This window comes from Trematomus bernacchii, unplaced genomic scaffold, assembly GCF_902827165.1.
Source record: "Trematomus bernacchii unplaced genomic scaffold, fTreBer1.1, whole genome shotgun sequence".
Taxonomy (NCBI): domain Eukaryota; kingdom Metazoa; phylum Chordata; class Actinopteri; order Perciformes; family Nototheniidae; genus Trematomus; species Trematomus bernacchii.
The window spans coordinates 2,599,997-2,624,564 of record NW_022987966.1 but is presented as its reverse complement, the minus strand read 5'-3'; the positions used below and the strand labels follow the sequence as shown (position 1 = coordinate 2,624,564).

General features: G+C 41.0%; 1 protein-coding gene across 4 annotated transcripts in view; it reads right to left on the bottom strand.

Annotated features, from left to right (window-relative positions):
• ryr1b (ryanodine receptor 1b (skeletal)) overlaps positions 1 to 24,568 on the bottom strand; it is a 114,359-nt gene that overhangs the window by 9,254 nt on the left and 80,537 nt on the right. The window contains exons 73-96 of one of the 4 annotated variants that reach the window (XM_034115847.1): positions 23,397 to 23,411; positions 20,540 to 20,710; positions 20,317 to 20,376; positions 20,095 to 20,229; positions 19,873 to 19,985; positions 19,153 to 19,249; positions 18,939 to 19,045; positions 18,804 to 18,855; positions 18,071 to 18,151; positions 14,529 to 14,628; positions 14,091 to 14,170; positions 13,891 to 13,967; positions 13,445 to 13,518; positions 13,031 to 13,048; positions 9,604 to 9,684; positions 9,075 to 9,163; positions 8,529 to 8,657; positions 7,466 to 7,570; positions 6,028 to 6,057; positions 5,142 to 5,171; positions 4,906 to 4,987; positions 3,509 to 4,818; positions 3,332 to 3,426; positions 2,794 to 2,968 (exon numbers count right to left, since the gene is read on the bottom strand). In XM_034115847.1, coding sequence (XP_033971738.1) covers positions 2,794 to 2,968; positions 3,332 to 3,426; positions 3,509 to 4,818; positions 4,906 to 4,987; positions 5,142 to 5,171; positions 6,028 to 6,057; positions 7,466 to 7,570; positions 8,529 to 8,657; positions 9,075 to 9,163; positions 9,604 to 9,684; positions 13,031 to 13,048; positions 13,445 to 13,518; positions 13,891 to 13,967; positions 14,091 to 14,170; positions 14,529 to 14,628; positions 18,071 to 18,151; positions 18,804 to 18,855; positions 18,939 to 19,045; positions 19,153 to 19,249; positions 19,873 to 19,985; positions 20,095 to 20,229; positions 20,317 to 20,376; positions 20,540 to 20,710; positions 23,397 to 23,411 — 3,306 coding nt within the window. The remainder of the gene's footprint in view (positions 1 to 2,793; positions 2,969 to 3,331; positions 3,427 to 3,508; positions 4,819 to 4,905; positions 4,988 to 5,141; positions 5,172 to 6,027; positions 6,058 to 7,465; positions 7,571 to 8,528; positions 8,658 to 9,074; positions 9,164 to 9,603; positions 9,685 to 13,030; positions 13,049 to 13,444; positions 13,519 to 13,890; positions 13,968 to 14,090; positions 14,171 to 14,528; positions 14,629 to 18,070; positions 18,152 to 18,803; positions 18,856 to 18,938; positions 19,046 to 19,152; positions 19,250 to 19,872; positions 19,986 to 20,094; positions 20,230 to 20,316; positions 20,377 to 20,539; positions 20,711 to 23,396; positions 23,412 to 24,568) is intronic. The other 3 variants (XM_034115848.1, XM_034115849.1, XM_034115850.1) reach the window with 3 other exon arrangements.

The following is a 24,568-nucleotide window of genomic DNA, read 5'->3' as shown; positions in this document are numbered from 1 at the left end:
GGCGACAGAAGCTGGCTTTGGGGACGTGGAACATCACCTCTCTGGGGGGGAAGGAGCCGGAGCTTGTGCGGGAGGTGGAGCGTTACCAGTTGGATCTGGTTGGGCTCACCTCTACGCACAGCGTCGGCTCTGGAACCTTACTTCTGGATAGGGGTTGGACTCTATTCTTGTCTAGTTGTCCAAGGTGTGAGGCGCCGGGCGGGTGTGGGGATACTCACAAGCCCCCGGTTGGGTGCTTCTTTGTTGGAGTTTACCCCAGTGGACGAGAGGCTCCCTACGCCTGCGGGTTATGGGGGGAAAAACTCTGACTGTTGTATGTGCTTATGCACCAAACAGCAGTTCAGAGTATTCGGCCTTCTTGGTGGTTTGTTACTGGACTTCTGTGCTAGTCATGGATTGGCCATAACAAACACCATGTTCGAACATAAGGATGCTCATAAGTGTACGTGGTGCCAGAGCACCCTAGGCAGAAGGTCCATGATCGATTTCGTTATCGTATCATCGGACCTGAGGCCGTATGTTTTGGACACTCGGGTAAAGAGAGGGGCGGAGTTGTCAACTGATCACCATCTGGTGGTGAGTTGGGTCGAGTGGCGGGGGAAGCCTCTGGACAGACCTGGTAAGCCCAAACGTGTAGTGCGGATGAACTGGGAACGTCTGGAGGAGGCCCAAGTTCAGGAGGCCTTCAACTCACACCTCCGGCGGAGCTTTTCGGGCATCCCTGTGGAGGCTGGGGACATTGAATCAGAGTGGACGGTGTTCAAAGCCTCTATTGCCGAAGCCGCGGAACTGTGGTCTCAAGGTCTTAGGTGCCTCAAGGGGCGGTAACCCTCAAACCTCCTGGTGGACACCGGTGGTCAGGGAAGCCGTCCGACTGAAGAAGGAGGCCTTCAGGGTTATGTTATCCCGGGGGAGCCCCGAAGGGCAGCAGCCTCAGCCGTGGCCGAGGCAAAGCAGCGGGTGTGGGAGAAGTTCAGAGAAGCCATGGAAAAGGACTTTCGGGCGGCACCAAAGTTGTTCTGGAAAACTGTCCGACACCTCAGGAGGGGGAAGCAGGGAACCATCCAAGCTGTGTACAGTAAGGATGGGACGCTGTTGACCTCAACTGATGGAGTGTTAGGGCGTTGGAAGGAACACTTTGAGCAACTCCTGAACCCGACAACTCCGCCCTCTATGGTAGAGGCAGAGCTGGAGTATGACGGGGGATCAACACCAATCCCCGGGGGTGGATGAGATCCGCCCAGAAATGCTGAAGGCTCTGGGTGTTGAGGGACTGTCATGGTTGGCACGTCTCATCAATGTTGCGTGGAAGTCGGAAACAGTACTGAAGGAGTGGCAGACCCGGGTGGTGGTTCCCCTTTTCAAAAAGGGGGATCAGAGGGTGTGTGCCAATTATAGAGGCATCACACTACTCAGCCTCCCTGGGAAAGATTACTCTAAGGTACTCGAAAGGAGGGTCAGGCCGATTGTCGAACCTCAGATTGAGGAGGAACAATGCGGATTCCGTCCTGGTCGTTGAACGACGGATCAGCTTTTTACTCTTGCAAGGATCCTGGAGGGGGCCTTGGAGTACGCTTATCCGGTCTACATGTGTTTTGTAGATTTGTAGAAGGCGTATGACCGGGTTCCCAGGGAGTTACTGTGGGAGGTGCTGCAGGAGTATGGGGTGAGGGGGTCTCTACTCAGGGCCATCTAATCTCTGTACTCCCAAAGCGAGAGCTGTGTCCGGGTCCTCGGCAGTAAGTCGGACCCATTTCCGGTGAGGGTTGGCCTCCGCCAGGATTTCGAGGCGTAGTCGGGGGGAGGGGGTCTGCAGTTCGGTGGACTAAGGATTGCACCACTGCTTTTTGCAGATGATGTGGTTCTAATGGCTTCATCGGTCTGCGACCTTCAGCACTCACTGGATCGGTTCGCAACCGAGTGTGAAGCGGCTGGGATGAGGATCAGCACCTCCAAATCTGAGGCCATGGTTCTCAGCAGGAAACCGATGGACTGTCCACTCCAAGTAGGGAATGAGGCCTTACCCCAAGTGAAGGAGTTCAAGTATCTCAGGGTCTTGTTCTTGAGTGAGGGAACAATGGAGCGTGAGATGGGCCGGAGAATCGGAGCAGCGGGAGCGGTACTGCAGTCGCTTTACAGCACCGTTGTGACGAAAATGGAGCTGAGCCAGAAGGCAAAGCTCTCTGTCTACCGGGCCATTTTCGTTCCTACCCTCACCTATAGTCATGAAGGATGGGTCATGACCGAAAGAACGAGATCGCGGATACAAGCGGCCGAGATGGGTTTTCTCCACAGGGTGGCTGGCGTCTCCCTTAGGGATAAGGTGAGAAGTTCAGTCATCCGGGAGGGACTCGGAGTTGAACCGCTCCTCCTTCGCATCGAAAGGAGCCAGTTGAGGTGGTTCGGGCACCTAGTAAGGATGCCACCTGGGCGCCTCCCTATGGAGGTGTTCCAGGCACGTCCAGCTGGGAAGAGACCGAGGGGTAGACCTAGGACCAGGTGGAGGGATTATATCTCTTCGCTGGCCTGGGAGCGCCTTGGGATCCCCCAGTCAGAGCTGGTTGATGTGGCCAGGGAAAGGAACGTTTGGGGCTCTCTGCTGGAACTGCTACCTCCGCGACCCGACCACGGATAAGCGGGAGAAGATGGATGGACAGTCAAGTACAAATATACCTCAAAATAAACCATATCAGGCTTTCAAGAGTAAACTTAAAATACCAGTATGTTACCTGCACATGTCAGTGTGGCAGCACTCACAACATAAATGATGTACTGTGATAGACAGCTGCTCACCATGAATTTGACTCTCTGGACCTCCAGCTCATTCCACAGCTCAAAGCCCTCCTCCGCGGGTTTCTTTTCCTTCTTCGCCTTGGCCTTTTCTTTCTTCTCTTCTATCACCTCGGGCTCCTCCTCCTTTACCTCAGGTTCAGGCTCTGCTTTCTCTGTCTTCTCGCCATTCTCGGTGCTGGAGAAGACACGTGAGGAGAGAACATGTGTGATGTTTCTTTTTAAAGAGGACATAGTATGTTCATTTTCAGGTTCATAACTGTATTTTGTGACAACTGTGACATGTCTCCACCATGCTTTAATGTTCAAAAAAGGTCTTTGTTTTTCTCATACTGCCTGTGATGCCCACACTGCTCTGATTGGTTAGCTGGCCAGCTCTGACTCTGTTTGAATGGATGTGAATGGGTGAAAGCTGACTTGTTAAAGTGCTCTGAGGGGCCCTACAGCGCTATTATGGATGCAGTCCATTTAGAATACAATATTGGCCTGAGGGGAAGTTTTCTCTAGCAGAAGCTGATCATTTTCGATGTTGACAACTCACTCTGCTTTCTCAGTCTCTGGAGGAGCCACTTCTTCGGGTTGAGCAGGTTGAGCAGGTTGCTCTTCCTCTCCTGGTTCTCCCACTGCGGATTCCAACTGTTACATAATGGCATTGCAGTTAATAAACACTTCAATGAAGAGCATACACTTTTATATATGATTACACAGAACCCCTCACCAGTTTTCTCTTCAGCAGCGGTGTGCCCTCTGGTGTCGGAGGCTCTTCAGCCGTCGTCTCACCAAAGTCCCCGAGTCCCCCTGGAGTATTGAAACCGGGCAGACGTCCACCTTCCCTCTCCTCGCTATCCTCCTCTTCCTCCCCTTCTCCCCCACCATCTAAGAGGTCTGACCCACCGTCTGCGTCTTGGTCCTCTCTAGCCCCTGGTTCAGGTGGCAGGTCGCCGTGAACTTCGTCCTGCGTGGGATCTGGCATACTGGCTAATATCTCCGTTACCGTTATCTTCTTGGCGCCCTCCACTAGGCCTCCACCGAACAGCACCTTCCATGTGATTGTGAAGAAGCCCTTACATACACCGTAGACAAACATCAGGATACCCATCAGAATAGTGTAGATAAACGTAACCAGGCCGATCACCATCTCCTTCACAGTCATCTTTCTAAGTTTGCGGTAGCGACGTCGCAGGTTACGGAATGTGAACATGTTGAAGAAGTCCCCCACGCTCTTCAGAAACTCTGCGAAGGCCGAAGCTGCCTCTGGAGGGTCTTCATCTCCATTGCCTTCCTCTCCTTCTACAGCCTCTGCTTGTTCTCCCCCGCCTTCCTCTCCTTCCTCATCGTCTTCTTCTTCTGCATCGTCTCCCTCAGGCTCAGAGATAGACGCCGCAATGTTCATCTCAAAGATGGTGTCCTCGCAGAAGTTCACAAACATCTCCATTTTCTCACTCTCTTGGCCCTCATTGACCACATCAAAGATGAACTGCCGCTTGGACTCTCGAACTTGTGGCATTTCCCACTGGTCGCGATTAGCCTCGCTGATCTCAAAGTAAATGCGCTCAATCTTCTTGCTGGCTCCCATGATCTCGATGCGGCCGAGGAACGGGCGGAAGTACTTGAGCACGCTCTCTGCCTGCTCCAGGAAGTTCTGAAGGCGAGTGTCGTGGGGCACGTGCTCCGACAGGTTGGTGAGCAGAACGGCGATATTGAAGCCGATGTCCTTGGCTGGCTCCTGGAAACGATCGGCAAACTCCTCAAAGTTGATCATCTCATTCTCATCAGCTTCTGAGCAAGAGAGGAGGAACTGGATTTCTGAGGGAGAGTATTGCTTCTGGCTGTCCATGGCCTTGGAGAAGTCTTTTTTGGAGATAAGCCCACGGGGGTCGGTGACGTAGTCCCGGAAGGCATCTGATGCCACGATGTCTTTGAGCTTGAGGAACATGTCGAAGAACTTGAGGATCATCTCCACGTTGCTGGAGGACTCCACCAGCATGTCGACCATTTGCCTGGCAATGGTGCCGTTCACAATATTGCCTAAGAGCAGAACACAGTTTGAAGAAATTAGATGAGAGTTTGCAACAGGAAGGAAAGGACATAACAACCCAGGGACAGACATCATACCTTCAAGTAGAGACAGAAGCATCACCACCATTTCCTTCTGCAGATCCAACAGCTCCTTCAACAGACCAATCTGACTGGAGTCCTGAACCAAAGCCAAAACACACAGCAAAGCACAAACAGTAGAGAAGTATGGTTTTTAGAATATGTACTGACTACTGACTGGTATATCACAGCTCATTTTGAGAGGATTTGTGCTTTCTAATGAGATGAGAGAGTAAAACGGTAAGAGATGCTACCTCTGAGTGTGCTCTACTCCAAAAGTGATCCTGGGTTTGCATTTCACAAATAAAGAATATGCATTTTTAGCATCACAAATAGTACACTTGCGTGTGTGGTCAGCAAGACAAGACAAACACCGTCAGGTATGAGAGGAGGGGAGAAAATGCCTCTGCGAGACAGAATCCCATTTATCTGAAAAAGTGGCCTCAGCAAGAAAGCAGGGAACACGTAAACATATAGACGCTGATCGTAGCATTCCTGAAGACCTGCACCAGCAGATAACACAAGCCATACATATTTTTGATTTTATAGTGGTTGTAAGGCTGGTGGAAGTCTACAGGAAAAGGGTGTAAGGATTTGCAAGCATCAGCCACACAACACAAAGCAACTACATATATTAAACAGCCAAATACAGCTAAATTAAAAGAAGCAAAGCATGGTATTAAGACTCTTTAAAAACAAATCGTATAAGTCATCAAGGAATAATCAATCATCGATCTTTTGTATGTAGAAAGCTGGTATTTGTTTGAAAACACCTCTACAGTAAATATACTCAAATCTAGACCCAGAAAGCAGCTACTCATACTTTATTTATCAGTTTAGTATGGTATCATCACTTTGAATAGTCAAAATGTGTTCAAACTGTCACTACACCCAAGTGTCCGAGTTACACATGTTCCTCGTGTTCTCCCTGTCCAACTGACTTGATGGCTCTTTAGAGAACTTAACAAAAAAAGAAATAATACTGTTAAACGCTAAAGAAAAACATGAAAGGCTGTATAGGGAATAAACAGAAGAAATTGTGAATGATTTCTGTATTTTGTTGAGTAATAACTAGTCACATGAAGCGCTTTGAAAAGTAAAGCATGATGGTCCTCTAAATGAGATGGTGATGATTCTTACGTTGTTGCGTTGTCCAGAATCAGGGAGCATCTAACAGGGTTACACACATAGACTGTATATATAAGGTGAAACATGACAATAGAAATGTTACTATCAAAATGTTTGATTTACTTTGGTATTTGTCTAAACCTGGAGGTCATTTACAGATTTAATGTAAATGTTATTCTGATCATTTAATATAAATAAACAGTCTTTCAAACAACCTGAATCCTGATGAACTGGCACTGATCTGCTTTAATATCCAAAAAGAACATTCAGCATCTTTTCAGCGCACATCTAAAAGTATTTTGTTGTTTCAACATTTGAAAGATATTCCACATTTAAAAATTCAAATTCATGCACACACTGATTTTAAACAGGGGAATCAGTAGCAATCAACAGAATATTAGAATTAGAATTAGTAACCACGGCAACTCCTTGTTAGGTCAGACAGGTTATAGACTGCAGAGACACACAGGTTAAAGCAAAGCTCATCAAACCTAATCACTGGTCAGTATTAGAAAACCGAAATATATTTAAATCAGGTGAGGAGGATTTACTGTATTATAATAATAATAATAATAATAATAATAATAATAATAATGATAATAAATTATATTTATATAGCGCTTTTCTGGAACTCAAAGAACGTACAGAACCAGGAAGAAAATGAAAGAGAAAGAAAGGATCTTGAGTTTTTTCCACAAATTGTTTCTGCCAACTTAACTTGAATTCATGTTGTTGTACTATCTGTACAACATGGCTACCTAAAAACAGCATTAAAAAAAATCTACATTCATGGATACATTTGGAATATCTGTAATATAATGTATGCACATTTTGGTTGTATTAAAGTGGAACTTCATCAAAAATACGGCTGTCTCCAAGTGTGATGTTAAAAAGGAAGCTAACCATAGGGTGTTACTTTGACCACTTGGAAATTAATAAAATACCATCACAAATACATGTTAAAGAATATTTGTACTTAATATCGTATCATTTGGACCGTATTCCATCCAAACACTTAATGCTGTGTTGACTTAGTAAATTGTTACCTACAGTAATCTGAGGTTATCTTGCTTTAACAAAAAAAGTAAAGCGGCAGAAACAATCTGTCAAAGGAAAGAAGGGGGGAAAGCTGGTTAAGATATACAAATCTATTAATTAAACAAAAGAATAATCAAATAAATACATACTTTACTTTGCAGGAACCATGAGAGAGACAGTTCACAAAATTAGTATACTCAAATTGGACTAGAGGATAAAATGTATACATTTATATTTGAAAATTGCTTTGAATTCATCTTATGTTTAACTGTAATACAACACATTATTTGGATAATTTGAAATCTGAATAGAACTGGATTCTCTACAGAAATTATTCATAGCCTATACAACAAATAGAATGGCCAGGTAAAAAAGGGCTAAAAAATGAGGTTATGTCTTGGCTGTTTCTTACCTGAGCGAGTTTCATCATCATGTGAGCAAAGACGTGCAGGAAGCCCACCACCGCGTCCCACAGCCTGCTGTGAGCCAGGGACTGCTGGTTCCCAGTGCAGGGGCCCTGGAAATGGAGAGGATATTCCAGTGCTGTCATCATGTTTGGACATATATTTTAACATTGTCTTGTGTTTCAAAGTCAATGTTTCAGAAAAAAAAGCTTATATTTTAGGTTGTCTTGTTTTGGTTTGTCAGATGGCTTGTTAGTATGACTTGATTATGAAAGTAGGTTTTAATACTTATATTATGAACTTATCCCAACTTGTTTCCCCTTGCATAGGACTAAAAAAAAGCATCTTATAAAGGGTAAGAGAGTACCAGCTTCAGTATGGTTTGCAGAGGTCCTAGGTTATGGAATTAGATTGATGACACCATAAAAATACCTTTATCTGTGTCTTTAAAAAGAGCTTAAGGCAGCAGTCGTTGAGCACAAAAAGTCAAAGCTAGAATACATAAAATGACTGGAGATTACTGCATTTAGTTTGTACCATTATTATTATATATATAATTATCCTTGTTATCAATTTCCTTTGTTTATTTTACCTATTCAAACCAAAGGTGGGACCATTTATTAGTTAGCATTAGATTTGGTTGGTTTTAAGGGTATTTGGCTAGTGTTAGTTTTCTTTTAGCTTGTAAATGTTTCTGTAAAATACACAAACTCTCTCCAATTCTAGAAGTGTTAGTAATTTATATTTAAAAAACGTACCATTTCGTGTTTGGGCCCACATTCTTAAGCTTCGGATAGTTTATTGAGATGTCCCATTGAGTATATCTCCATCAGCCCTTATGATTGTACTTGCTATATTTAAACCTTTTTCTTTTGCAATATCGAAAGGCAAATTTCCGCCATAATTTGAGGAACATGCTAAACATGTTGTATTCAGGCTCCATCCTACAACAATTGGGTGTTAGCATTGCAGTGACAAACTGCTAATTTAACCCCTGGAACCCCCTTTAAATCATGTTTTGTATTAACATTCAAACATTCAACATTAAAATAATCTATTGTTCATTCTTACCTGGATGTACTCAGTCAAGCTGTTGAAGACCTGTTTGGCCACAGTCATTGCTTTGGAGAAATTCCTCTTACCAGGCTCATCAATGATGTCTTTCCCTGAGTAGTACCAGTAAAAGTCACTGATGGACTCCTGTATACAGGGAGGAGGAACACAAGGTGTTACGTTGAATTTAATCTATCAAATTGGTTTCTAAAATACATTTTCAGTGCATGAAGTTAAGGGATACAGTATGTAAGAGCCACTTAAGCACTTTTTTTTTTTTTTATAAATAACTATGTTAATGCCCTTACTGACCTAAAAAAAGAAGCTCTGGGCAAAAACAGAGGAGCATTATAAAACAAATAAAGTCAAATATGAAATCTGTACTTGAAGAATGGCCCGATCACCGTTACTGATGTCGTTGCCTTTCTTGTGTTTGAAGTTAGTGTCTACACCAGTCGGCAATTGAAAAATATGAAATATTTGTAGGCCAATGTAATTAACGTTTGACAATAATAAGCTAAAAAAGGAGTCAGTAGGAGTGATGTCAGAGTTCCTATCAGTGACCTGTAGTCGCAGCAGGTAGTCCACAGTGCAGATGATGATGTTGATGGTAGTGGTGCTGCCTGTCTGAGTTCTCAAATAGTTCTGGAAATCTGAAAAACAGAAACATGAAGCACTTCAAAAGAGGTTTTTCCAAAATTGGACTAGCATCATTTACAGTACAGTTATATGAGTGAGCACTTTTCACAGGAGGTAGGCAGTCGTCCTCCAATAGGAGGGTTGGTGGTCCGATCCAAAGCCCCTGCAATCAATAGGTTGAAGTGTCCTTGCACCAAATTGCTACCAATGTCCAACAATGTTTGCATGTGTCTGCGTGTTAGGGCTAGGGTTAGGGTCTTCCTGAGCAGGTGGTACCTTATGTGGCAGCCTCTTCCTCTGTATGAGTGTTTGTGAATGGGTGAATGCTAACCTGTATATGCATATACTGTACGTATGTATATTACCTGTGTATGGTTGAAAAGACTGGAAAAGCGCTATACAGTATAAGTGCAGTCCATTTACCATTCACCCCCAGTGTTTGGTAGTCACTCACCGTTATTGTGGCCTTCACATAAAAGCTGCAGGAAGCGGAAGATATCACACGTAAATTCATCGTCAGCCATCACTTTCTCATCTGGATATAGGAACACAGGAAATGCATTACAATATTGTTGAAAGGAAAGATGAAACTGCTCATGGACTGTGTTATTCGGTTAAAATACACAGTTGTAAACAGAAAACGGCACAAGTTATTAGGTGATTAAAGGAAATACCAGTGTATTTGATCATACAGCCTTAACAATGTGTCTGCATCACTGTGTACATACATCATATATGAGCGCAGTGATATGACAGTTATATACATAAAAAGTCAATAACAAATATTTTATAATAAAAGTGGCAATAACGTTCTCTCAATAAAACAATACACTGGTAAATGTCTCCATCTTAACAAGTCATTTTTATCCATCACAACAGGCTTAATAATTGTGCCTATAAGGCAAAATTATTTTAGCAGTTTCATAGACAAGTCAACTTCTTAAGGAATATTTAAAAATAAATAAAAATAACTTTACTGGGAACTTTTTTAGGTAAAATAAATCTAAATCTGAAACCAAATGACTTGCTAAAACAGAATACAACTTATTCAGATTAGAAAAGGCATTAAATTAGTTATTTAATTATTAACAAAAAAAAGAGTAAAAATGGTAAGTATCACTTCATATTACTCCCCTGCTTTCATTAGAATATGTTAGTGAACACCACTAAGACCTGAGTCCCCGTCCATTTGTCAGCAGGAGAGGGCGGCTGAGGCTTCACTCTGCTTCCCTCCCCTAAACTGTACCTCTCTCTAGCACCACTTTATTACAGAAAACATATTTCAACAAAACTCAAATGGACAACAGGTCCAACCACGGGTCACGTCACATTGAAATGGACATAAAAAATACAGATATATGAAGACAGGAAACCATGGAATACACATTTAAATATATATATATATATGTAGCCTATATATAAAAGAAAACACAACTGAGGAAAAACATACAGATGAAAACAGTGAACACAGAAGAAATGTGAAGGCACATGCAGGACAGATCTACTGCAAACTCCAAGAAGCTTTGTCAAAGCACGGATGTTGGGAAATAATTGGGACCTAAAATAAAACTTAAACATGTGTGGTCAATGTGCCAAATTGTTACACAGATAGTCAGTGTCTATAAGGGGAAGTTCCTGTAGTGATCTTTGAAAATGTATTCTTAGATATAGGATCACAAGATTGATCAATGTTCAAGTGAGATATTAAAGGACTGCATAGAATGATATTAATGATTGTGTAACATTTGAGCAGAAGTGCTCATGAAATGAACAAAGGTGACACTCTGGATAGATCCTCCAGTCAATGAATACAATGGAAACAAGCGCTGCCCCTTATGCTGCTATTGGCCTTTAGGCGAGAAAATAACTATTTCTATTTCCAATATGTGATTAATTAAATGTGAACATGTACAGTGATGTTTGGCGCTCTGAGGAGCTGCTGGCTGTATGAGAATGCTTGGTCAGCTTAAAAACCACACCAACAATGTTTTATATATTTTTTTACTGCCTGAGGGTAGAGACAAGTCCACACGGCAAGTCTAACCATAGGGTGTTAAATAATAATTGGTGATAACTAGCTAGATAGCAAACATTCTCTAGCTAGCTTGTTAGTTAGCTAGCTAAGGTAAGCTAGCTAACTAGGTAGATAGATAGGGAATGTTAGCTAGCTAACTAGGTAGATAGATAGGGAATGTTAGCTAACTTTATTTATAGACAGATAGATAGATATATCACATTCGCTAGCTAAATAGCTAACATTCTCTAGGCTGAATAGCTAAAGTTGGCCAGTTAAATAGGTATAGTTAGCTAGTGAAAAGCACACTGACAGGTTAATTGATGCTGGTCTCTAAGTTAGCTTTTTTTAATTACAAATGTCAACACTGTGGACCTTTGTCTACCCTTCTGGCAGTGAGAGTTATTATAAAATGTCGACATGAGCCTAAGTAAGCAGTCCGACCGGCTGTTTTGGTACTTCTTGTAGGTTCCTCATAGCAGGGTTCATCAACACCACGGGACACTACAGAGTTATTGAAAACATCCTCATCCAATTATTTTGGGCCATTTCTATGTCCTCCTGCCAGTCAATTTGAAATAGCTGTGATTTATATCGAATACAAATCATTGTTTACAATGCTGCTAGTGCTAAACCGGAAGAACTAAGACAAAAGCGGAAATGGCAAATTGCCAAAGGGCCGATGCTACATAATGTGAATATACATGACATTGAAGGCAAGTCTGTCCATCCTGGGTGAGGGTTCCCTCCTTCGTAGCTCTCCCCGCAGTTTCTTATACTTTTTGTTTATTGTGGGGTTTCTGCAGTCTGCTGCGATGGTAAATAAAATGTGCCTGTTTTTTAAGATCTATTTATATTAGCTACAATGTCATAAACTGGCTGGTTGAAAGCTGAACAAACATGCACAGCCATTCTCAGTTTGAATCATTACAGAAAATAAACAAAACGAAAAGTGGCAAAGCTGTAAAATTGTATATTTTCTTTTAACAATAAACAAAAAGAATCCTGTATCTGGAGCAAGCAAAGAGCTGTGATCACACACAGAGTTGGAGAACAAAATACATAATTACAGGGTACATGATTCAGCATTAACTCATTGTAATTGCATTATTCTTAAACAGTTTTCACTACCATGTGCAGAGAGTATTGTACTACGAACATGATATTTAAATGTGTAGAATTTGCTGGAATGTTCTGTTCTGTGTAGCAATTCACCCTGCATTTTACTCTGTTAACCTGACAGTATTTTCCCAACTATAACCATCTTATCTGAAGCTTATCTGTGTGTATGATAATTGATGAGACAAATGATAGGGGAAGAGAGCCCTAACTATCAGTGGTAAAGCAGGCTTAAATTAAAATAGACATTTTTGGGAATTGTAGGATTTTTCTGGGGTAGCTTTACACAGATGGTCTAGCTGTGTTGGCCAAACTTGGTAGAACCAACTACATTTGATAGATGCAAGTAAGAGAAACATTCCTTATTGCTGTTGCAATTCATTTCAGAGTTTCTAGGACACAAGGTCAGTGTAGTGCTCTATATGTTATTTTAGGAGTTGGAGAGGAAGAATGAGGTTACTGCTTTTCCTTTCCAATCCGTCAAACGACAGTGTCAGAGTTACAGTAGATCTGCGAGAAAACACTCAAGGTGAGAAAACAAACCTTACAGTCACTTCAAGAGGAAAAAGTTAGCGACACAGCGCAGCAGCACCATGATAAGTGACTGTAACATTTGCTTTCACTGGGCTCTTGGGTGTGAAATGAAATGCATATTAAGGTCACAGCAAGGAAAAGCTAGTCAGGTGATTGACAGCTAAAAGGGACAGAGAGAGGAAAAGATAGAAAGTAAATATATGAGACCATTTACCACGTTCTAGCTTCTTATCTGAGAACCGGTGGGAAAAACATGAGTGTAAAGGGTGAAAATGGGCAAAATGAACGAGATGTGGGGGAGAGAAAGACAAAGAGACACAGTGAGTCCAGAAATCTCATGTTGCTGTCAGTGGATGATAAACATTTTCATACATCAATACTCAAAATGCTCAAACTTGGACACGCTCATGTGAAAATAAACCTGCAACTAGGCATCCACAAACACACACTCAGATACACACAAGAATAGACTTCACACTGGAAGTTGAAACATGTCCGATTATATCACAAAACAAAGGACAATGAAGTATGACAAAAGGAATGTGCTGTGTTTGTGTGTAAATGTAGGAGTTTGTATGACAAGTGTTCAGATAGTGTTTGACGCTAAGAAGCTGTTGAAAATACTCACTAGTGCCTTCCTCTGAAACCATCCCAAGGCCCTCAGCCTTGTTCTGCCTCTCAAAAGCATTCAAGTCCAAAACGCTGTCAAAATGAAATATTCAGTCAGTTAAACAATATAAAGTCCTACAAACTTTACTTACAATGAGCCCTTCTCAAAGATAAGTATAGCTAATACAGTCAATATGTATTCTTATATTCCAGGCTCAGTTTATCATACATATAAGCTTCGATTAACTTATCAAGCTTTAGGGGACACCGCATTTTGGAGTCACGAACAGGATCGCATCTTGGACACTGGAGGTGACTGACACTGCTCAGACAAAGGTACGGGACTTTTTGACACTATTATAAAATTGTTAATGAGCAGTCTTTTCTAGGGACCATATGCTGTGAGTGAAGTATAACTTCCATTGTCAAAAAAAGAAAGGTTAACAACAGAAATGCGTTACAGACCTGCAGGTCTGCATGAGAGCCTGAACGCTAAGGAAGAATCCCACTTCCTTTTTATCCTTCAGATAGTCCAACATCCGCTGCACACACACACAGAAACATAGAACATCAAATCTTAATATGGTGAGTAGTGAACAAAAACCTCTTTGTTACAGTTTCTAATTGAAATATGATTGTCTTAGATTTATGTCAGGTCCATGTACCTGCTGTACATCACAATTGCCTCCGTTGAGGATGGAGATTCCCATTTTAAGAGTAGAAGAAACCATGGCTCCAGGTTCGCCTGAAGTAAGACAAGACATCAGTTAGGCGCAACAACATGGAAACCAAAATGTTTGTACAGGACTGCGTCATATTGCTCTTTGATGGGATTTTACGACATAAGAACATAAACTGGGAGAATGATGTCTCGACGGATTTCCGCAATGTAATAATAACACTCCTAGAGCCTAGATAAGACCACAACATAATTTGTTGTTTAGTATCTGAAGTTGACACCATCATCCTAGCTTTCAATTGTCTGTGTTGAATGTTACCGTAACTACTATATCACCAGAATCTCAAGGCAGATCAGGGCTTCCTCATGTAATAGTTACACAGCTCAAATAAGACATTTTTGATCAGATTCTAGCCCCATTTACCTTTACAGGCACTGATCATCTGCAGAACCATCTCTGCGGCCCCGCGGTTGTGCAGACGGGACTGCTGATACAGAAGTCTCTGTTTCTCCATCTCCTTATCCTGTGGAGCAGAGCAAGAGGGACACCGCTGTAACCCTGCCAACCGGGACTGCACTGCCCCCCGCACTCACTCGCACACAAACACGCATACAACCTCACAATTTAATTCTAGAAATGGCCATCCATGGACTGCACAGAGAGACGTTCCCAATGAAGATAGAGCTGATGAATTATGAAAGGATATATTTGCTGCTCGATTTGGAAACATTTACAAATTGCCAGTAACTTTTTTAACGATATTGTAATTGCGATATGATTTGTGATATTAGAGGAAATGAACACTTTTGAAACATCAGTAACATAATCAATGAAAATTGTATTAAATAGGGATCTGTATGTAATATAGATTACTGTACTGTAAGTCTCTAGAAAACCGTTTGTAGGCCAGGAATTCTCTACAGCTTCACAATACTTATTTTAGATATTTTTCAGTTATTTAGCTTTTACCAAAGATTTAGCTTACAGCAATTTGGATATTGGTAGTCCATAATGCAATTTAAATGACATTTAAATTATTTGTGCAGCCCTAGCAAGATATCTAGGGTTTAAGCTTTCTGGTTTTAATTGACAACGATATGAATAGAATTTATACACATTACAGACTGTATCTCATCAAGCCTGTTCTAATGGTGTGGTCGTCAAATTTGGCACTACGATATAAAATGTTAGACGATTCTCATCACGGTCCTGAATAAACCTAATTTTAAATTATACAAATATTTGTTCTTGCTGCACTAGTGGCAATTTTAATAATAAAAAAGACAAATCTAAAATATGAAATCTCTTATCGCAAAAATAGGGATACCTGAACACACAAACACATACACACACATTCTCTTCCAATGGATCACGTTGAGTATTAGTGATGGACACAGTTATTCCAGCTCTTCCAAAGGCAGTGAACATTCCTTCCAATGGCATACCACACATTTCACACATTCTTACGAGGATGCAACAGCAGTCGTTTGAGTCACACAGCATGCATACCCTGCTTTCAACAGCAGGTTAACCTGCTGCTACATCATGCTTCTGTCACGGGACATTAGCTGGAAATCTGTAAACCTCAACCTCAAAAAAAGGCAGAGGTACTTATTTAATGCATCATGAGTTTTGGATATTGAGGTTTTAATAAACTTAAAATTAAACAAATTGTAGTTGTTTTGAAAAGTTGGAAACACTGTACAATACTAGACTAGTATAGTGGTTTTACAGCATACTTATTTAGTTGCTACTACCTAAAGAAACACTTCACTTCTCTACTCTAATTACTTGGTATTTTGTTATACTGTACTTAACTGTACAATGCTGCCATTTTAAAAACGATATGTATTCCACTGAGATACTGCACATATTTCTTTTATAATGTCATTTGTCATTATTGTACGAAGATTTTAGTATATTTATCTTCTTGTCAATATATATATATATTCTTTTATGTTGTACGTTTTCATTTTTTTGAATAATACTTATATTTTTGGGCTTTTTAGAACATAATACCTCTTAATGATTATGCACTATTTTACAGCAAAGCACATTTCTACATTTTTTTTAAACTTATGATACAGTTTATCTGCTATTAACAACTATCGTCTTTACAAAAAAGGTTAGGTTTTAAGCCCCCAACGCACACCATGCGTGAAGCCCCACCCATAGCACCAAAAAGAGGAGACCCCCCCCCTCCCTCCCTTATAAGCCTGACTGTGATTTAAAAAATGTGGAGCAGCTTTTCTCTTCGTACAGAGGTTGTGCTCATATTTCGAGTTGAGTATGTGTGTTTGTGATGAGTGAGAAGAGATTGTGTGTTTGTGATGAGTGAGAAGAGATTGTGTGTTTGTGATGAGTGAGAAGAGATTGTGTGTTTGTGATGAGTGAGAAGAGATTGTGTGTTTTATTAAGAGAGTGTGCTTGTGTTTGGGACCGTGTATGAACGGCTGACTGTGCAGGCGTTTACTGTAGTGCTTGGTGAGCACTGAGAGGGAAACATGGTCCAAATCAAAGTAAAGACAAACAAAATCCGTTACTTGCCAGTTGTTAGATTTCAAACTAGAGTTAACAGGTGAGTCTGTCCCAATAAGCGGGTGAGTACAAGAGGGTGTGAGTCAGGGAAGGGGGATTCAAGACCACAGTCACAACACATCAGCACCAGAGAGCTGCCTCTACTGACACCTGCTGCATTGCTTGCCCTGATAACTGTCATCAGTTTCCAAAAATAGCTGCTTGATTTAGTCTTGGAAGACAACATTACATTTCTGAGCACATATCAGGTACCAGATAATGATGTTCAGTTATATAAGTAACCTTAAATGAGAACATTGAACTAATTAAAGGGGTTCTTGCAGGAATACTTTACCCCAAAATGATCATTTGAGCATCAATGATTTACCCGTGTTACCATGAATTGCATGAGAATCCAAAAACAGAGAACATTTAAATATGTACACAGATGTTTTGGTATAGCTTTGCAGTTAACAAACTGCACCATTTACTTCAATTCAAATATGTTCACAGTTTTTGGAGTCTTTCTTCACAGAGCATACTGTATGTGCAAGAAATGCAAGTTTTCTTCACAAATTCAAGGTAACACAAATTAATCATTTTGGGATTAAGTATTCCTTTAAAGTAAATTAAAGGATTTGGATTGCATATGGGTGTAATGCTGTCCTCCAGGAAAAGCAATGGATCTATATATTTACAACATCACAGTGTCCAAGCCTGATCTTTGAAGCAAAACTAAATATTGATTTTATCATTGAAATTAGCTGGGACATTTGTCAATGTTAACTATATAGTTAAACTTAAGTTTTGTGAAGCACTGTTAAAGATTGCATGTTCAAACCTAATACATCTGTTTACGACAGACATTAAGCTATAATTTATTTTTAAAACAATTTCAAATTGAGATTGATATTTCATATTTCTAAAGCCCCATTTTAAATTCCATCAGCGATGTATTATTCTTAGGTTTTAAGCTCCGTATCACAGGAATTATACTTTCTTTCACACTTCATTTTCTCAAGTATGTTGAATTTAAAGTAATGAGTTCACACGCTAAGCCATAATGGATTGCAGTAATCTTCTGTTTAGACCCCTAAAATTCAGGCTTGGAATTTGTGATTCTGAAATTAAACACCTAGCAAAGCTTTAACCTTGGTTTCATTTTGTTGTCTTTAGCTGCACCGACTCTCTGGACTCAAGTCATGCAATTTAGGAAATGGACATTGATCCGACTGGTGGGCAGAGTCCAGCAAAGGCATGCACAGGTCAGTCCACCACAGCAGGAAGTAGACACGTGGTGTGAGTGGACAGAGAAAAGACAGGAAGAGAAAAAAGAGAAACGTTGTGGTGGTGGGGGGTTTGTGCCCAGTGTGATGTCATGGTGTGGCGATGGGGAGTTGCTTCTCCGCTGACTCCCCCTGTCTCCCTTCCCCTGGTCCCCCCCATACCAATTCTGTCTGTTGCACCTCAAAGGCTGGCTCCTCCCCCTCCTGATCTCCCCCTTCGTCGTCCTCACCAATGTGACAGCTCTGAAAGGATGAAGAAGGCAGGTCAGGAAGGAGTGCAGGATCACTCACTTTACTCCACAAAGCACAACATGTATATGAAAAATAATAACAATTCAAATGTTGTTAAACCAGGCATCAAAGCACATTTGTAATTGTGGCCAAATGGTGGTACTACAACATCCATGTCTGTTACGTGACGTCATTGGGTTACATTTGGTAAAAGAAAAAGAAAATCAGCATACCAGCATGCTTTCTGCTTTGAAATATCATTCTATTTCCAGTTATGTTATTTCTTCTATAATCTTTCATGCGCAAAGAAGGGCTGATAGATGTGGAGAAAAACGTTATATCATGATGTAGCAACTACTGTATATTGAAGTATTGACTTTTGGTTCTTCCACAATATATATTTGTAAGTGTTCAAATTAAATATTACAACAGCTAGATTGGTAAATCCCCCAAAATATATCACCTTACGGAAATGCAGCCTAGATAAGACAACCCTTATGTTGTATTAGGATATTAGGATATCCAAAAGGTAAGACGATATGTAGTCTTTTATCAGGATATAATATGGATATATTGCCCAGCCTTAGTGCAAAGCACACAATTAACATATGAGAACATTGCTCTTGTGGATCAAATGTAAGTTTCTGCTCACTGACTGTCTTACCTTTGCCATAATATCAGCATAAGACATATAGAGGTGGTCAACGTCAAGTTTACTGCAATGAGAAAAAGACAGAACAGGAATCATCACTGAGGAACAGGTGGAAGGTTAGCCGAGGGAAAAGCAAACGACTCTTACGTCTTCTCTGTGAGAGCTGTGCGGCTGAAATGAAGAATCAGCTGATGAAGGGGGTCAGGCTTCGTCTCGGTCTCCTCTTCCTCTTCCTCCTCTTCCTCCAAGGCTTTCTAGTCATTGGATATAACATGAATCATAAGAAGTCCTAGCGTACACAATGGACGATATCCTTAAACGCCAAATTGTAGATCTCAGAATAAAATGGAGGATGACTTACTGATAAGTCGTCAATCATCTTGTCCTCAAACAAATAACCTTCAGTCTCCAACCAGTTGCGTTTGTAGGCATCTAAGAACATGTTGGTCGCCCTGTGCCTGTGGGGGGGGGGGACGACGACGACATGCAATTCAACACGTCTGTAAATGCTAATGTGAAGTGTTATTTTTCTTTCTTTTAAAAAAATGTGCCCTGCTTATATAGTATCTCACTCCAGTCCCCTCTCCCTCACCCATTTACACCAACTAACAACCACACACTTGCTGTATCAAAGTTTCAACAAAAAAAAACATTCTTTATTTAGAATATTTTAAAAATGGTTGTAAATTCTAATCTCCATATACAATAGAATCAGTATAAAGGCACATATATATATATGTATATATATATTCTGTGAATTGGGCGGGGGTTAAATCATATTGCTAGGGAATACCTTTATGATAAGAAACTCTCTTCTCTCTGGTTCTTAAGTCATAAAATACAGGAGACAAAACAACTTGGATCACACTTAGGATGGATCACCAGAATATGTATCACTTGCCCTTCAGCCCCTTTACTACTATAGAGTGGTGCAGTGAAGTTAGCAAGAGTTTTTCTGTAATGTGTCATACTTTGTAAAGAAATGTTGTCTGCATGTGATCCTGTGTTTGTCTTCACCTGTCCTGTAATCTCTTAATCAGTCAATATAAAGAAAGAATGGAGTAGGAAAGAGAATCCTTACGCAGGGATGTTGTACAGGGGGGTCATCCTGAAACAGGCCACCACAGCTCTGCGCCGCTGCTTTGACAGCAGCTTGTGCCACACCATTTTCTTAGACTTGTAGGGATGCTCCGTCTAAAGCAAGATGTATATGTTTACTGAAACAATCCTTCCTTAGAATAAGGCCTCATGTTTCATGAAAGCGCTTGTTTAACCAAATAATGAAACTTGTGTCTTTACTCACCACCTCGATGTGGTAAAGGACAGCCGACACCTCTTGTACTCTTTTTACCACTTTCTCAGGGTCCTCTGCATCTTCTGCCTTCCCGGAATTCTCCTTATAGAGAGACATCTGCCAGCGCATAGCGGGGTCCTCCACCTGAAGCCAAATATGCATATCGTGTGAAGAAATATTTACAAGTAAATATATCTTTAATATGTAAAACGATAATAAAGATGAACCTACCTTCCCTTGCAGATGCAGATTGTTGGTCAAGAACTCCCTAACCTCTTCATCCGTGTCTTTCTACAAGGGAAGAGACCAGGGTTGGGGGGAAATTCATCACTTATTAATTCACTCAATATACATACATCAAACAGTCAAACAAATGACCCTAAGACACAGTTCCAGTTGTGTCATGCTGGGGCGAAATACAGTCAGCGAGTTGCTTTCAAACACATCCAAGTACCAGTGAGTATCTGATCTTGGCCAGGTTGATGAGCTCCTGGTCTGCAGGAGAGCACATGTTGAGGCCGATAGGAAGCATCTTCTTTAAAGCAGCGACGATGAGGGAGGTCTGCACAGAGTAGCGGTCCCCGCGCCGCTTCTTCTTGGTACGCTCCTGCTCTGAGCCTCCAGACTAAAGAAAAGAGGACACGTTGAAACCGATTCATCAGTGATCCATTTAAAGCCCCTGCGCCTCACACATCAAACATTTCCTTTTCAGAAAATATAATATATTATATGTTTTATATAATATCAGAGGCTTTTGACAATATTTAACAAATAAAGTAAGGGCTGCTTCTAACACAAAACATAACAGGAATTCGGGCCAGAACCAACTGCTGAGGTAACATTTTAGGGAATGGGAATGTGATGTCTTTAACAGCACGTCAGCCATCTTTGAGGATACCAGCGAATGCAACCGAACCTGTTGACTTTACCTGTATGGCGAGCTAAGCAGCAGAACCTTTCCACGTCACTTTTGAGTTGAAACCACGACCAACAAACAAAACAAAAGAGGATCATGAGATTCTTGGGTAATTATGTTCCTACATGGATGGTCATGAGTCGTAGCAAACATTAGCAAGCTATGCCAAATGGTCTGCTGATAGTTTACTGCAAGTGCTGAAAAGAATTGCTGAACTACAGTAACACAAACCACTACAAATAAAAAAAAGTGAATACATGAAATATCTCAGTATATATAAATATATAGGTAGATAAATGCATAAGCCAACATTTTGTTAGCATTCAGCTATCACAACATTAGCTATCCTACTTTTGTCTGGATGATTGTGGCCTCTACATCTGAAGGTCCTGTATTCCCTGTTTGTAAACTTTCCAATGGCCTCTAAATATTTAACATTTTCAGATTGCCAACAGGTGTGGGCACTTACTCCAAACACCAGATGGGCGCCAAGATCAGTAACAGTGATCAGAGCATTCTTCTCTTCATACGTAAGTATAGGTACCGTTAATTAACTGCATTTTTTTCTCTCTGTAAGGGAATGGATTTTTGTGCCGTGATTATTTCGAATCCAAAACAGCTGAAAGCTGATGGATGTTGACAGCACATGATGTTGCTATAGTTGCTATCCTTCAAAGATGGCCGCGCTCCCACAAAATGCATCGCGGTTCCCATTTGCTATACCACAACATGCCAATAAAGTGAATCAACAACTTAGGGAAAGTAATTATTAATCTGCTCAAACTAAGACAGACCCACAAATACATTTTCATCTAAAAATGGTATGGGTTCAGTTGCTCGCTGCTGCATCAGCTACAGACATTATGCACAATGCAGCCTGGCTGTTAGTAGAGCAGTGAGAGGGCACTTTCTGTCCACTGGACAGCACACAGAGCAGTCTGTGGGGTCAGCTCCATCGCCCTGGAGCTCTTCTCACACACTCCTGTCCTGAAGCTGCCAATGCTCATTGCTGACTGTTGCCTGGCCTCACAGCAGGCCCTCTGCCCTCAGTGCAGCGTGTGGACCTGGGTCAGAACCGCTCTTTGAGCAGAGAGAGGCGTTGTGATGGTCAGGCAACAGGAGCTTACTGCAGTAATGCCCATATGAAAGCCAAGGAGAGGAGGTTTTCTTATTTATCTTACAGCAACCACGGAAAAAAACATCAAAACAGAGATTATTCAATGATTTAACTAGTTGATGGAGTCAATGAATTAGACATGGAGGGACATGTCCAGTTAGTAAATATGGTGGTCTTCAGTTCTCCGCCATATGCTGCTGAATGACCAAGTGAATCTTATGGTATGGTATTTTGGTGAAAAGAGATAGTGAAAACAAAGCTGATGATAAGACTGAAAAGAGAAGAGTCCCCCAGCGCAGGAATCTTTTACCACAAAAGCTGAAAGAAATCCCAAGTGTCCTTAAAAACACTTCAGCGTCACAGATGGCACAGCAGCACGGTGTCCTCAACTGTATCCGTCAGGGACCATCTGAAGGCAAACTCTTTATTCATCAAAGAACAATAGGGTGATGGTGCTCGGCCGCAGAATTGCACATTGGAAATGAAATACACAACTGCTCAGCCGAGCGCCATGACACCTCTCAGGCCACTTCCATCTACAGCAAAGAGCTTTCATCAAGCCGCTCCAGACCCCTACTCACACATACACATACACACAAAGACAGGACGCACATCGCTTACACGCTCAGATTCAAACTCAATATTACTTCAAATAATATCGTGAAAGGGTCCCACTCACAAAAAGCAGTTTCAACTAAGTCTCCATTAAACAGTATCATCTTACCTATGGATATCAATTATTATTGTAACATAGCTTATACTGAGGAATGGATTTGACTGATAGTAACTGTGTGTTAATTAGGGCTGCACAACTAATCAAATTCAATCTAAATCAGAATAAATATGGACTAGTGCAATATCCAAATCGCATTCAATATTCAATATTTGATAGGTAAAGTATGTGAAAATATCTAAATGAAGTACTGTGTGATGCAGGGAGGTCCCGGTTTACAAACTTGAAAGAAAAGTCTTTAGTGTTACAGATCCTTTGAAAGAAATTATCATTTCAATATTTTTCTCGATTATAATGTGAATAAGTAAAATGTGAATTCCCTTAATATTGCAATTCATATTGCATTTGCAATATCAGTGAACAAAATAAGATAGAGTAAGTTATGATTTCCCTGTTCATAACCCTGTTTGTGTGTATGTATGTGTGTGCATTTTGGGGTCTATGTGTAAGAAATGCGGTGTCCATGGGAGAGCTTGATGAAATGCCTCCCAAAACTCAGGGTGCCATGCGATCAGCACAGCGCTCGTGCACAAACACAGTCTAACCTCTCCATCTCCGGCCTAGTGGCCCAGCGTCCAACCCGCGACACAGGATATAAGGAGAAAACACAGTTAGCGACACTCCTACTACTGCCTAAACACTATGGACCACCACGTATATATTATTTTGGTGATCCATTTTCTAGGTCTGATCTTAATGGTTTTCTATCTAGGGTGTACCACTTGAGAACTGGTGAACAGTGAAAGACTTGCCAAGACTCCCTAGAGTATTTGTGAAGTAGGAGGGGGAATACTACGGAATGGCATTAGGGCCACATGTGACATCTTTGTGGAGATCTGACCAAAAGTGACTTAAAAAAAAAATGTAAGTCACAATTCTGACTTAATTTTCACAACTAAAATAAATATCACTTTTAGACAGACGTAAAAAAATGCACATGTGGCCCTAATCCTCCCCCGTAGAAAAAGGGAATACATTTTTTCTTAAAATCAAAAAGTTTCTTCGCACTGGTTCTTAAGTAATAAATTCAGGACATACATCAACTAAGATCACTCTTAGGATGGATCATCATCATTTTTACTACTATAGAGTGGTGCAGTGAAGTTAGCATCGTTAGGGCTCCCTTGTCAAAAAGCTAAAGGAATGTTTTCATTGGATTTCGGAATGGGGCAAACAAACATTTATGATACCTACATGTTTGGTTCAGCAGAATAATCTCCACTTATAATCATCACTTTTAGAATGTTTGAAGTGAAAACGCACTCGCCAGAAGTAACTGGTTATTAACAACCTACATCACACTCACATTACTCCATAACAACACAGCTAAGCTAAAGGTGGCTAGTGTTTGGCATGATCAAGTTTAGTACCACTTTTACATGTCTCATTTAGACACTTGTTAGCAGCTGCGCTAGCTGCGGTTGCTAACAAGACACGGAAAAGCTTCATACATTTGCCTTTGGAGTATTTACTAACATATTTTATGTTGTCGAACAAAAAAGAGAAAATCTCTTAAACTAGTATTCAACACAGACCTTATTTTTGGTATCTAAAAAAAAAACGAATTTGAAAAAACCATTGATTTTGAGGTGATGCAGCCAAAAAGTGCTAAAAACTCATTTTACGGGTTTTGGACTAATTCCTGCACCACTCTATTACTCTTTCAATTTTAGAATATTATTATTATTTTTCACCTGATATCAATATCAACTTAAAG